The sequence below is a fragment of the Paralichthys olivaceus genome, chromosome 16, assembly GCF_024713975.1.
Source record: "Paralichthys olivaceus isolate ysfri-2021 chromosome 16, ASM2471397v2, whole genome shotgun sequence".
NCBI classification, from domain to species: domain Eukaryota; kingdom Metazoa; phylum Chordata; class Actinopteri; order Pleuronectiformes; family Paralichthyidae; genus Paralichthys; species Paralichthys olivaceus.
In genome coordinates, this window is record NC_091108.1 from 20,532,586 (window position 1) to 20,546,876 (window position 14,291).

General features: G+C 38.9%; 1 protein-coding gene and 1 non-coding gene across 3 annotated transcripts in view; both read right to left on the reverse strand.

Moving 5' to 3' along the window:
* Positions 1–14,291, reverse strand: part of LOC109638359 (voltage-gated inwardly rectifying potassium channel KCNH6-like) — a 37,893-nt gene that overhangs the window by 22,000 nt on the left and 1,602 nt on the right. For both annotated transcript variants that reach the window (XM_069510949.1, XM_020101311.2), the window contains exons 2-5: positions 12,479–12,709; positions 4,315–4,479; positions 2,736–3,198; positions 814–977 (exon numbers count right to left, since the gene is read on the reverse strand). In XM_069510949.1, coding sequence (XP_069367050.1) covers positions 814–977; positions 2,736–3,198; positions 4,315–4,479; positions 12,479–12,709 — 1,023 coding nt within the window. The remainder of the gene's footprint in view (positions 1–813; positions 978–2,735; positions 3,199–4,314; positions 4,480–12,478; positions 12,710–14,291) is intronic.
* On the reverse strand, positions 2,171–2,242 carry trnaa-cgc (transfer RNA alanine (anticodon CGC)). The gene has a single exon. It is a non-coding gene; the product is annotated as a tRNA-Ala (tRNA).

Here is a 14,291-nt window from a genome sequence, read left to right on the forward strand (position 1 = left end):
TATATATATACATGCATAAACAAACGCATCTGCATTTGCATGTATCAATATCAATGTTTTTCATTTCAAAAGACAAATTATAATTTCTATTCAGTCCAGTTTTTACAGGTCCAGAACAAGCTGTAATGGTCTTAAAGCTTTTTTCTGATTACATCACATCAGCAGGAGTCATCCAGACAACACAGTAAGGTTAGGCTTACAGAGAATCCCAGAGAGACTGTTCATACTAACTGAACAGAACAACCAGAAACATGAAACATGAAAAACTGTGTGGAACATTTTTAAGAAAGTGCATGAAGTCAAAAACTGTACATTTAATAATTCTTAAGTCTGTGGTCTATTCACAGTTGTTGTTTCTTCACCCTCTCTGTCCTAAAACCACCACTGTGCACATCATAATGTAAATGTTTGAGCTAGTGCCCTCTGCTGCCTGAATTAAGGTACACAGTGCAGGTAAACATGAGACAGTTACACATCTCCCTTTCTAAAGAGGGCAATTGCAGTTATCCTCTAAAATTAAACTATTTTGTTTAAGAAAATTGCACGAAGCATTGATGGTAATTATACCCTTTTTAACTTCTCACAATAAGTAAGTAAATATTCATGAACTTGCAAGTAAAAGGGCAAATGTAATTATAAACGTTAAAAGATTATGTGTTGTGCTTTTTATGGTAGATTCAAATGTATTTATGCACTTATTTTGTTCTGCACAATATGTTTTATATATTTGTTGAAATTTAAATGAGTTTACTTTGACCACATGTTGATTTTTATTAATGAATCTTCTTTTGAAATACTGGGTTGAATACTCACCCGTACAGCTGTTCCTCAGCTGCAGCCTCTTCTCCCAGTAACTCTCCCCACTCTTGATATCGTCCACTGAGGAGGAATGTTTTAATTTCCCACAGCTGCTGTCTAAGCTACTGGACGGAGGGTGAACGCCATCTTCACCCTGGCCTCTCCTTCTCTGCGCTCTCCTACAGGCAGACACGTACAACTGTAAAATCACTGTCAGACCTCAAAGGATGTCAAACGTACAAAACATGAGTGTCTGTTTGTGACCTGTTACAGTTAGACCCACTTTCATTTTTATTTCATCTCTAGCCGTCATATATCCCTACCATGATCCATACCCAGCCAACAGCCATGCATATTTTAAAAATAAGAAAGACAAACAATGCACAATAAGTGAGGGGAAGAATGTGGATCACTGCTATATGTCACAAATTCATTTTGTTTATCATTAGTACAAGATTATGCTCATTATTTATTATTAAGTGAAGTACTGCCATATCATGAGACAACCTGTTTAACTTTAAATGTATTGACTATATAACTGACTGTAACCCATTAATGAAATAGTCTTTTCTGTAATTCAGTTTCACACTGATGGCTCCATACTTAGCTTAACTGTTGGTCCCTTTTCACAACCCATGAAATACAGAATGAACTATTATTGCAAATAATAGTCCTTACCCCCCGTTCCAAAATCAACATTTTTTTTCCTATTAACAATAAATAAAAGAAACAAATACATGTTAACAAAGACATTTTGCATGATGAGACCAAGAATCATTTTGGGTTTTGCTGCACATATAGAGTTGGATTCAACTTTCAAGCTCTTTCATTAATCTCATTTCAGCAGCAGCAGGCAGACGTTTCTATTGAAAGAGTTTTGACATAAATGCTGAACAAATGTTAATTAAAGTTAGTGTGAACTAAAGACAGGCAGATGGTTTTCTCAGGAGCTGGTGGAGATTGCATTTGGTATATAAACATTTCATTATATATATTTAAAACACAATATAATGTAGCTGAACGCAGATATAAATGTTTATTCATGTATTTGCCAACAACTGTAGCTTCCTGAGTGCTGCCATGTGTAGACTCAGTTGTATTAATATAATTAAAGTGCCTTTATTGAAAATTCTTTTTACACTCATTTTTCATTTTATACATGCAGTTTAACCCACAATCCCACACAGAGGGCTCAAAGACATGCAAATTTTGGAGAGAGGTGGTAGAGTGATGGGCAGCCCCAGGAGAAGCGCCCTGAGAGCAATTGCTCAAGGGCACCTCAGCAGTGCCCAGGAGGTGAACTGACTCCTCTCCAGCTACCAGTGCTCCTTCCATACTTATGGAAGTATGGAAGGAGCTGACCCCAAAGAAATGGAGATGCTGGGGATTGAACCCAGGACCTCATACATGCGAAGCACGCGCTCTACCACTGAGCTACATCCCCATTTATATAGTTCTTTTCTAGTCTTGATGACCACGCAAAAGCACTTTGTAGTACAGTTTTGCCATTCACCCATTCACACACACATTCACACAGCCGTCAGGGTCAATTTGGGGGGTGGGGGGTCAGTATCTTGCCTAAGGACACTTTGGCATGCAGAGTGGGGGAGACTGGGATCAAATGCTGACCTTCTGGCTGGAGTGAAACTCGCTCTACCTCCTGAACCACAGCCATATAAAGGATATTTTACATTGATATATACTGTTTCTAAAAGTTTATTTATTACAATCTCAGTATGATGCATCTAACACAACAGATTTTACAGAATTACCACACTGTAGTTGTATGCCTCCGGCCAACCAGTGAATGTTTATACAAAATGTTAAAAAAATTCCCTCAAGGAGTTCCACAGATAACACACTGACAAGGTAAAACATGCTTTGGGAGGTCACACTGACCCTGACCTTGCACAGAGACATAAAAAAGAAAAGATTACCTTGGTGCAGCATGAGAAGGGTTAAGGGGCAGGGCCAGTGATGGGGGTGCTGTGGTTGGAGATGGGGGCAGACCAGTGTGAAGTACTCTCCTCCCTCCATCTCCTCCTCCTGTTCTTGTGTCCACCATAAAAACATCAGCATCACCTCCTTCTCTTCTCTTTCTGTCTCCCTCACTACTTCGCCTGGGTGCCTCCAAGCCATCCCTCACTCCTCCTCTCCCTGCTCCTCTTATTTGTTCCTCCTCCTTCTCCTCCACGTCTTCTTTATCCCACAGAATTAATTCAGCTTTGGCCTCCTCCAGCTGCTGCCTCTCAGAGAGGGGCAGCAGTTTGCCCAGGGCCACAGACTCATGGCCGAGGGGAGGGAGGTCCGCACGAGGAGAACCAAGCTCTGTGTCCTGGGACAGGACGCCTGAATTGGAGCTGAGGGAGCGGAGGAGAAGGTGCAGACGCTGCCGCCAATCTGTTTGGAGAACAAGAGGAAGACGATGATGGTTCAGTTAGTTTTAGAATATAACTCTACAATGGTTTGTTGCTATAAAGGAGCTCTAACACCTCGACAGGTGGTCAGCACAGAGTACAGGCCTGTAACACCATAGGCAAAGTTCATATCCTGTCTTTTCCATCGTGATGTCAAGAGAGTCAGGGGTAATCTTGCTTTTCTGATGATCTTACTGATTTTGTCTCTAGCTTCTACAGTGATGCACCCCCCCACTGTCTCAATGGACAACAAAATACCTATAGGACTGTACTGTATTGTAAATCAAGAATTAACTCTTTGGTCTCCCCAACATTCAATATTAAAACATTTGTATCACCAGCTGTCAAAATAGTTCACCTCTCTCCTTTAGGACTACGCCTATGGGCCACAGTATAAAGTATGAATAAAAAGGGAGATAAAACCATGCCCTGAGGTGCTCCTTTTGGAGTTAATATAGTTTTTACTAAAACTCATTCATTTGGGGTGGTAGAATTGTGTTAAAAGCAATAGAAAAAAAACTCATTCTAACTTAGCCAGCAGCTGTTTCAAAGTGTCTGTAAAGGAATGTCATTGTCAATGTCAAAATGATATTTCATTCAAAACATATTGGCTGTTCCAAGTTGGTCAAATGTAAACTTAACATCTTTGAGACAGTGTTGCTCATTGTGTGGGAAATGTATTTGTTTAAGAACTTGCAACATAAACTTTTTATGATAATAATATAATTATATGTGCAGGTCTTATTGATGTCCTGTCTCGTGTCCGATTGACAAAACTGACAGGATATTCTAATCGACTGCAAAGATACTAGTTAGACTATTTTTATGTCAGAGTCAGTAGAAGAACATCCACAGCAAGGCCACTGGCAGACATGAAAAAGATTTGACTGAGTTATTACTGTGAGGGGGAGATCATTTAGATGCTGAATGCTGAAAGGATAACATATTGGAGATGTCACAACCAGATTTCCAAAGCTGATACCAGAAAAGCAGAAAAGCAGGAGGAAATCTGCTTATTTTTAAAAAAACTCAAGAGTGTGTCTGTCATCGTTCATAACTCAGTGTGTATGAATTCACTGAGCGTGTGGATGAAACGTACCCACAGTCAGCCAGGGGATGTGCAGCACTCTGTTGAGCTCTCTGGCCGGGGAGCTGTTGGCTGGTCTGGAGTCAGTGGGAAGCTCAAAGTTGAGGATGAACATGATGACCAGGCCATCTTCATTCTTCAATGGAACCACATCTATTTCACAGTTGAAACACACTCCTGCAGGGGGAGGGAGACACCGAGAAGAGAGGAGTTACAACTAAGTAAATAAAAGAAAATTAAATGTAATTCTGAAAATGTGCACTAGATGGTGACACCTGGCAGAAAATTTGTGAAAATTACTGACAGTGCATACAAAACAATTTTTATCTCAAGTCTTAAACTCTCTCTAAAGCCTGTTATCTTGTCAAATCAATGAACCTATTCACATTTAATCTCATTCATAAAATTGGGCGAGGAGTCCTTAAACTGTTGACAACAAAGACTGTAGTGGTGCGTTGCCTGAGGGGTTGATGACAGTGGAGCAGGGCAGAGTGAGTTGAATCTAATCAGTTTTTTATTACGACATATTAAGACGTTTCAGAGAAAATAATACAGAATGTATCTTTACAGTTCACTGCCCTGTGAGAGACAGCAGTGAATTCAACCTCCCTCACAAATCCACTCAGGCTTCTTCAGGCTATGTGACCTTTGGGCCTTTTCAAGAGACAGACTCTAAATTTCAGAGATAATAATCTTGAAAATTCACACTTTAAACTGTAACATCTCAGAGGCCACCATGGAAAGTGGGAGAGCGTGAGAAAATATGTGTAGTTTAGTTGTTATTGATTCGGTTCACTACTATTGTAGTCCACAGAAAGAGAGGGGGAAAAGCTATTTTATTTTTCATCCATGGTTGGTACAGCTTTCTTGATTCTTCTGAGCTCCACCTGTATGAGATAAATATCATTCTGAAAAGAATGGCTTTTTAAAGGTTGAAATATGCAGTTTGACGATTTGAAATCAAGGGTTTAGCAGGATTGAAACGATTGAAGATGATGGAAGTTTTGAAACCTTGCCTACTGCTTAATTTGGTAAAAATCCAATCTATGCACATCAACATTATTTTGTATTTGAGTTTTCCTTCTTCAAACTGTAACTCTCTTTTTACAGTGTTTCACTAGCATATTTTCAGACTTTAAAACAAGTGAAAAATGATGATCAGAGAACTGGCACGTAAATTGAGCCAAAAAATCTGGGAAGGGAAAATCTTTATTTTGAAACGTTGCCGACTCACACCTGCTCTCCTGTCTGTTATTTCAGGGTTGAGTCAACAAAAACCCCTTTTAAGAGATTTGCCAACACATTTGCGAGCTTGTGAATCACATGATTTTCGGGACTGTGTCCCACAGCTCTGATCTGAAACTCTTGCTGTTGAAAATAGTTTTTTTTCTCTTTGGACAGGACAATAAGAGGGAAAAAATTAAAAATAGTTTTTTTAATTTAGCATTTCAAGAATAAAGTCTAAATGTTGAGGAAAAATGTCAAATCTTTTAGATAATAGTTTTTGGACTGTATTAAACTAATTTTACTGCACATCATTGTCTCTCCAAAATTCCTTGTGGCAACTGGTAAAATAGTTTTTCTCATTCAGTTGTAGAAACAAGCAAGTTATTTATCTTTTACAGGTAAACACAGTGTGGTAATCAGGGAACCCTGAGGGTCGAGGCAGACAGACGTCCACCCTGAGCCTGGTTCTATGAGAGGTTTCTCTCTGTTAAAAGGAATATGGTATTGAAAGGTCTCGACCTCACTATGTAAAGTGATTTGTGATAATATATGTAGGTATTCTTCACTATACAGATAAAATTGAATTGAACCAAATACTTCTTCATTCTTCCAACTTGAAGCTAGCTTTGGATTCAGTGATGACACCATATCAGGCCAGTGAGCGAATCTGGAACTTAATCTAATATTTCTTCATTCTGATTGACTTTTGTTTATCATAGCACTGTGCTGAGAGAATTAACTTGATTTGCTATGTTATTCATTTAAGTATGTGAGTATACTTAATGGAAACTAGAAACTGTGTGTGTGCGTGTGTATGTGTGTGGATATTATTTGTGTGTGAAGGACAGAGACAGGAGAGGGGGTTGGTGATGGGGCTAAATTGACAACCAGGATGGATTATGTGGCTACATTCTAACCTATTCTACCTTAATATTATATTCTACCAGACATAACAATGACAGACCATCTGTTTCAGAGCACGCACACGCACACACACACACACACACACACACACACACACACACACACACAAACACAAACACATACTACAGTTACTACAGTTATTTAAGCATTTACTTGTAAACCCATAATACCGCAAGAGTTTCACCTCTTTCCTGAAATACGATGATGAGGACTTACAATTGCAAAGAAATAAGACAACTCCAAATTTTGTTGAAAAGTTCATAAACTCAAACATAAACATGAGCCTTCCAAACATGAAAGAGAACCTGTGGTAAACTTCACTCGTCATAAAAACTCAAAAGGTGTTTAGTTTGTCCAGTCTGTAAAAAACATGGCAGCCTCCGTAGAGAGGACCTGTTCCTGATGTAAATATAAAGTATTTAAATTTCAAGGTCCCATTCTATGGTTAAGAAAACAGTAATTTGTACAATTTAGATGAAACATACTAGTGAAAAGATAACAAGAATAATTTTATATTATTTATATTTATATTCAATTTCTATCAATAGATCCCTTTCATCTAAATTTTACACACTTCACCTTTAAATGTTTAAACTAGAAAAGACATGTTCTGCCACCTTATTTATTTTTACAGTGTATCCCTTTAAAAGACATGTTCTATCGTAGTAAGAAGTGAAATCATGCAAGGAGACAATTTCTGTGACTAACAAGCAGATAGTGAAACACTCTGTGTCGGGTGGAAGATGCAACCCCACATTAGTATCTAAGAGGGTCGGTACAGCTCATGAGCTTCAATATCAGGTTATAGGATTATCATGTTGAAACCTGCCTAGCTATTTTGTAATTGTTTGTGTGTGTGTGTGTGTGTGTGTGTGTGTGTGTGTGTGTGTGTGTGTGTGTGTGTGTCGAGGTCAGAGTGAAAGTCAGAGATAGTCTTTAGGGACAATGAGAGCAATAGGATCATAGGTTTCATTAGAGAATAAGTACCATGTCAGCCAAAAGAAATGATTAACTAGCGGATTAAAGATTAACGGAAAGCGCCAAAAGATTATTCAGTTCAAAGACGCACACACTGACACACACACACACACACGCATTCTGATTCTCACTCAGCCTCTACTACACCCTTCCTGTCTGACATTATACCTCCCTTCTTCCTCCTCCAATTTCCTTCTTACCGTTTTGTATCTCTGCATATTTATAGATGGATCAGATTGTGGATACTCCTGTTCCTCAGCTTTATTTCTTTATTTAACATTTAAGGTGAAAGTACAAAGTTACAACTTTTCTGTAACTTGGATCATTTTCAGTGTGTCTCATTCATTATGCATTATGAGAGAGATACTGTGTGTATTTCAGAGTCCAACAATAGCTCTATTGGGGGTAGACACATTTTATTTCTCATATTATCAGAAGATTCAGTGGTTTTATGAAGCCCACTTCAGTTTAAGCCCACTTTTTTATATTTCAAATGGCTAAAACTGCCAGTTGTGCACATCAATTTACTCTTAATAATCCATGATGACATATTCTAGAAAAAAACTAATTTATTAGGGGTATCCTGTTCACTTTATTTTCCTTGAGATTGGGGTGGCACCAGGGTATACAGTGGTTGGTGCTGTCACCTCACAGCAACAAGGTTGTTTTTATGAACCTTCTGACTTCTGTTGGGAGTTTGCATGTTCTACTCATGTCAGAGTCAAAAGACTCTAAATTTCCATTTGTGTGGATGTTTGCTTGTTCCTTTGAATTTCAGCCCTACGATTCGCTGGCAGCAGGTTCAGGGTATATATTCCACCTCTCTTTCAAAGTCAGCTGGGATTTGCATCAACCTCCCCATGACCTTCAAAAGATTAACAGTATAGAAAATGGACAATGTCATGAAGTTGAATTGATTAAGCATTGGGAGCATGAGGTCAAACAATTCATACTGCAGGTTAAGACAAGATTAGTCCAAGAAACAAACTCTATGTGGACCTGTGGCTGGGCGTAAAGCTATTGTGTACAACTCATTCTAAAGATTCAACTGCTCCCAGCCGCACAGTGGCCTCAATAATTGTGAAATTAATGATGTTTGGAACCATTAGGACTCTTCTTCAGAGTCAGGCCAAACTGAGTAACAAGGAAACCAGGGGCTTGGTTAAGCAGGTGACCAACAGTTGCTCTCACAAAACTGCATGGACTTCAGTTTGTCCATGCAGCATCAACAAGGCTCAGTGAGTTTTCTTCTTCGTAGCTGACAGCTTGCTCACCACAAAACGTGGTTGGAAACATAGACTGTATATAAAACTCCTCCATAGAGCATTCATTTCATCCAAGAGCATTAGTCAATACATGTTTCCAGCTGTAACACACTTATTTTTGGATGGATGGATTGACCTTCATATTTTTTTGTCAGACATACAGGCAGGAGATGCACCCAGAAAAAAAGGGAATTGCAGTAATGAGAGTTTTTGTATTTCTGAGTTTCGATTTTTGTTTTTATGAATTGTCACATGGCCCATTTTAGTGCCTGGACATCCCCACCTCTGGTTTGGGGTGTTACCTGTGCAGCATTATAATAAACATTTTAAGTAGTTCTTAATGACATGAGGAACAGTCGTATTATTTAATAATCATGCCTAAAAGTTCCATTAAACAAACAAAATGCAAATTCTGCTATTGATTTAAAGAAATTGTAATAACCTGGATAGTGTTAGTAGTAACCAATTAATTAATCTAAAGGAGAGAGATGACAGATGTAACTCTGTGGCATCCAGCTCTGCAAAGAAGTAGAGAAACAAACAATCTTAAAATAGTTGGTAAACTGTCAGCATAACTTAAGTGACTAGTATAAATCCGTACACGTCAGGTATTCATTTCCTCAGATGGATGCTGCAGCCACGATCAGTGAAACCACAGAGGACAGAAAAAGAATCAAATAATAAGAACATCAACTGGGAGTGGAAAAATCAATATATTTAAATATTCACATTACAATTCCTTCTAAAATATCACTTTCCTCTTGTTCTGCTACAGTGAACTCTGCAATGTAATTAATGGAGGGGAGGATGCTGTGAAGGTCACTGCTAATCCCCCTACAATCACCATGTAACCACTGTGTGTGTGTGGGTGTGTGTGTGTTTATCATAGCTTATATGAATTTCAATTTAAAGCCTGTCAGTGTTTGCAGACACTTGGATATTTGGATACCTGAGTTATTTTAATATTCATGCTCCATAAAGTTTTTATTCTTGTGATACCCTGCAGACAATACTGTATGTCTGTTAAAACAGAAATGTCTTTGTTGCTATACAGCACTTTTCCTAGCCATGATGTTTTAATGAACTCGTTTTTGGGCCTTACATACAGTATATATTAATACTATTTAAACAGTTTTTCACAGGCCAGTAGTTGGTGAGAAAGTCTACTTATGTCAAATATGACAAATGTACATTTATAAAGTACCTTTCTTATCTTACTGGATTGAATTGCCACATTCAGTCATCTGTGCAATGCCTATATATAGTCTGGGATTCAGTGTCTGCCCAAGGATACTCCATCATGGTGGAACCAGGTTTTCAACAACCTTCTGATCGTAATTCACCTGAGGCACAACCCCCCACCAGTTAAAAACATTCTGCATGCATATTTGAGCTTAGTTTGAGAATGTTTTTTTTTTACTTCTGGTTTGAATTAATTGACCCTAAAATCCCAAACTGTTTCTGGCTATGGAACCAATCATATTGGGCGAAACAGACACAGTGGCATTGCATTCTGATTAAGTGGTGTGACTATCTACATTCGCAACATGCAATTGCTACTGCTAGCCAAATGTAAATAATGTGTGTCACAAACATCAGCATTTGCTTCCCATACTCTCAGTTTTATATGTAAACATGAGTTCACATAAAAAAAAGGGTTTATAAAAACCTGCATTTAAGGAGGAAAAAAATATTGAAAAAAATCTCAGCGACCTTAAATACTTTTTACACGTGAGTGAGAGACAAATGAAGACAAATAGCAAATTGTTGTTTTGCTTAATATCTGTGTTAGTGTGGACAAGGCCTCAGTGTTAGCGAGCTATCACCTAGTGTTACTGTAGTTACAGTAGTAGTTTATTTTATGAAAGCTAATAAAAACACAGAAACATGTCAGTGATATAAAGATAGCATGATCACATTCGGCAGCTATAGCAGGTGTCAGGTGGTGGCTGCTAAACTCGGACATCACGGAAAAATGTATTGACCATAAATCATTGCAACGGTTCTACTGTTGTATGAGATCAGCTTATTGGGACAGTTATTAAAGAAAAGAGAAAATAAACCTGGACTTTTGTTTTGAAGGAAGCATTTTAACATAACTTCATTTTACTCATATAAATCAGTGTCTTCAGTGTTGTTTGTAATAACCTGCGCTGAGTTAACAATGGCACATCTCTAAAATCCTCGATACACACTTCTAACCATGCCAATCAGCCTGATTGCATTTACATTCAGCTAATCATAAACATTATTGAATACGATGGAGTCAGAGGCGCTGAGGGAACTAATATGCTCAGCAGAAATCCTACTCAGTTAAACTAGAAGTGCTGTGTCAGCTTCCTGAATCGCTCCTGAACCAGAGATCATTCTGCTCTGCCGTATAGCATCAGTATATTAAAGTTATCTACCCTCTGACCTCCTCGTCCTCAGGCTAAAACAATAAGTCCAGGAATTGTTGAAAAAACTTGCATGGGAGCTGCTAAAATGACAGATTAAATTTTAATAGAATCTACAATATTCTACTGTAGCAGAGACACAGAGGGAACTGAGAAACTACACCACAACACTCTGCAGACAACTTCTGTCTGTAAATGTGGTTTCTCCTCTATTTATTTTTCCGTCATGTACAAACAAGCAAATCATTCATAACCAATGACTTTGGCATCATCGGAAGCTAATTACGTGTAATCGAATCATTACTTAGAACAGCATTCATTTGTTATCCTTCCTCCTCTAAGTCATTACTCTCTACTTTCATGTCCACATGAACACAATCACAGTCAAATCACACACAGTCACTTGCAACAGTGTTAAGCTGCTTTCAGACAAGCACTGAACTCCGCAAATTCCTCCTTATTTTCTACGGAGGAGGTGCATGTCTGTCTCTGCCTGCCCGACTAGAATTAAGTCTGTAGAAATTCAGGAGAATGAGGTGAGAATGATCCCCTGCTTGATTCACAGGGAGCGAGTTGTGGAGTTGATGACGCCTCTAACACGCCACACACACAAAAAAGAAACAGAAAACAAATATTTCCCAGTGAAAAAGTTATGACACACACCAACGAAGATGTCTAGAGAGTTTGTGGTGATAAGAGCCGACACTGGTCTCTGCAGTTAAAATTAATACACCACTTCCTGTCCTTGCCTGCTGCACCTGGCTGCTCCACTTCTCAGCTGAATATTGCGGAGGATTTGTTGCTTTTGTGAACGCGTGCAGAGAACCTCCCTCTGCATTAAGCATGTAAAGTCTGTATCAAATTCTCCTGACTTTACCCGCAGGTCATGTCTGAAAACAACCTTGGTCAGTACGCATCATTGCACCATATAAGTACACCTATTAGATCATGATTGAACTTAGTAAAGGTTAGAGTAGTGTTGTTACATTGAGTTTCGTTTGTTACATTGATTTGATTCATCAACGAAGATTCATGTACAAAAACATAAAGACAAAAGATCTATACTGTAGGATTTAGCTGCAAACCTGTAGGCAGGTAGTAGAATCTGGATGTACAGTGTAAAGTGTTGAACAACACAGTCTATGGATGTAATATAAATGTAGTCACCATATAGGCTCCTGTTTCTATTTGTTAAGAAACACCCCCATACAGAGACATACAACCATCCAGGGTCACATTCACTCCTCTTCCTGAAACTGTAAATGTGACCTTCAGTAATTGAGCTGCAGAAAGTCCACAGAGCTGCTCGACTCAGTACGCAGAACCCCCAACTGGAGAATCAGTTGTCGTTGCCATTGTGAAAATCAGATTTGAGCGGGATCATACCTTCTTTAGTGTAGAGTGAAATCTCCACCTTCCTCTCCTCTGCTCCCAGCAGAGCTTTAGCCATCTGGGCCACCGCTGGTCTCCTGGTGTGAGGTCCGTACAGGAAGCTGCAGGTGCAGGACTTCTGCATCACCTCACCCCGGGTATAACCACACATCCCACAGAAGGCGTCATTACAGAATATAATGGCACAGTTCTCCACCTGTGCATTGGCGATGATAAACTTTCTATCTGTAGGGGAAAAGGAAATGAAAGAGTTGTGAGCAAAGAATGTTAAGTACTCTCGCTATCGATTGAGCCAATTAGCCTTTAGAGACAACTACAACAAACTATTGATTCATTTTTCTAGAGGATTCAGACAAACCTGTGCTAATACTAAAACTTCTGAGGAGGACAGATCAGATGTGGAATCATCAGCAGGTGATTTTAAATAGAAAAAGACAAAAACTTTTTCTAACAGAAAAAGCTCTCACGATTTATGTGTGTGAGATATTGCGAAAACTACATGGAGGGGCCTTTGGGAGACGATGCTAACCGAGGAGCCATGTTTCTCAGACAACGAGGTATAAATCATGTCCTTGTGAACCTCCTAGATGTTGTGTACATTATGTTTGTCCTCCTCGTGTCCTCTGCCGTGTGTGAAAGAGGATTCTCAGCACAGAGGAGGAATAAATCTGCTGTCAGAGGGTCTGAGGGTCCCTGCACCAGTCTTGAGGGACCGTCGCTGTGAGGAGTTGATACCACCCTCAAAGGATGAGCAGTGTAGATAGTGGATGAATGGATGGAGTATAGTACTAAGGACACTGCGCAGCTGTGATTCAGTTAAAGAGCAAGAACGCCCAAGTATTCACAGAGGCTATCAGGGGGATGGGCTTTAAAGGGAGCTACTTGTTGTGTCGTAACACTAATGCACTGACCATACAACAAAAATATTATTTGCTTCTATTTTACAAACAAGTACAATTTAACTCAAGTATTATACAGTTCACTTTTTCCTTTAGAATGATCTTATTCCTGTAAATTATCTATTCATTACCAAAACATTTATCAGTGATACAGTTAAGATGGAGAAAATATGAATGTGATGCTTTGCATGTTGATTTCAGTGGTGTTCCCATACTTGGATTAGTTTATAGATTAGATACAACTGTATTGTCATTGCACATAGTACAAGAACAGCGAAATGCAGTTTAACATCTAACCAGAAGGTTCAAATAGTAGATTAAGGTGCTGCTGAGGCAATATGCACAGGTGAAAGTATGTGCTGTATATTGTATATAAGCATGAAAAAACACAGATGATAAAGAGCAGTAAGGTAAATTATTTACAGATATTGTAAAGAGTATATGAGAGTACATTGAGTACATACAGATGCAGTGAGAAGAGTATTAAATATGAGATAAATTGTTTTGCGTGATTGAGAAATAACAGATAACAGGCAGTGGTCATGTAAGAGTAGTGTTATGGAATTTTCAGAGACTGTCTCTTCTCATTGACACGCAGTGCAGCTGTCTGTCATGTTTTAGAAAGTGCGAGAGCTTGGCCAAGGTTCAAGGCTTCACTCCCTAGACACCACAGATATGAGACTGTGTAAGCAGGCAATACTGTCTCCATAACTAGAAAATACATTTACTTGTTTAGGAACTAGCAGGCCAATAGACTAAATGATGTATAGGGGTTTAAAGTGTGACCACAGGAGATGAGACTTCAAAATATGAGAGAGCATCATGCACAGTTGTTGTATTGATGGATTCTGATTTTCTCCTTGGCCAAGCTTCAATAAATATTTCAGCATCCCAGGGCTCCTGAACAC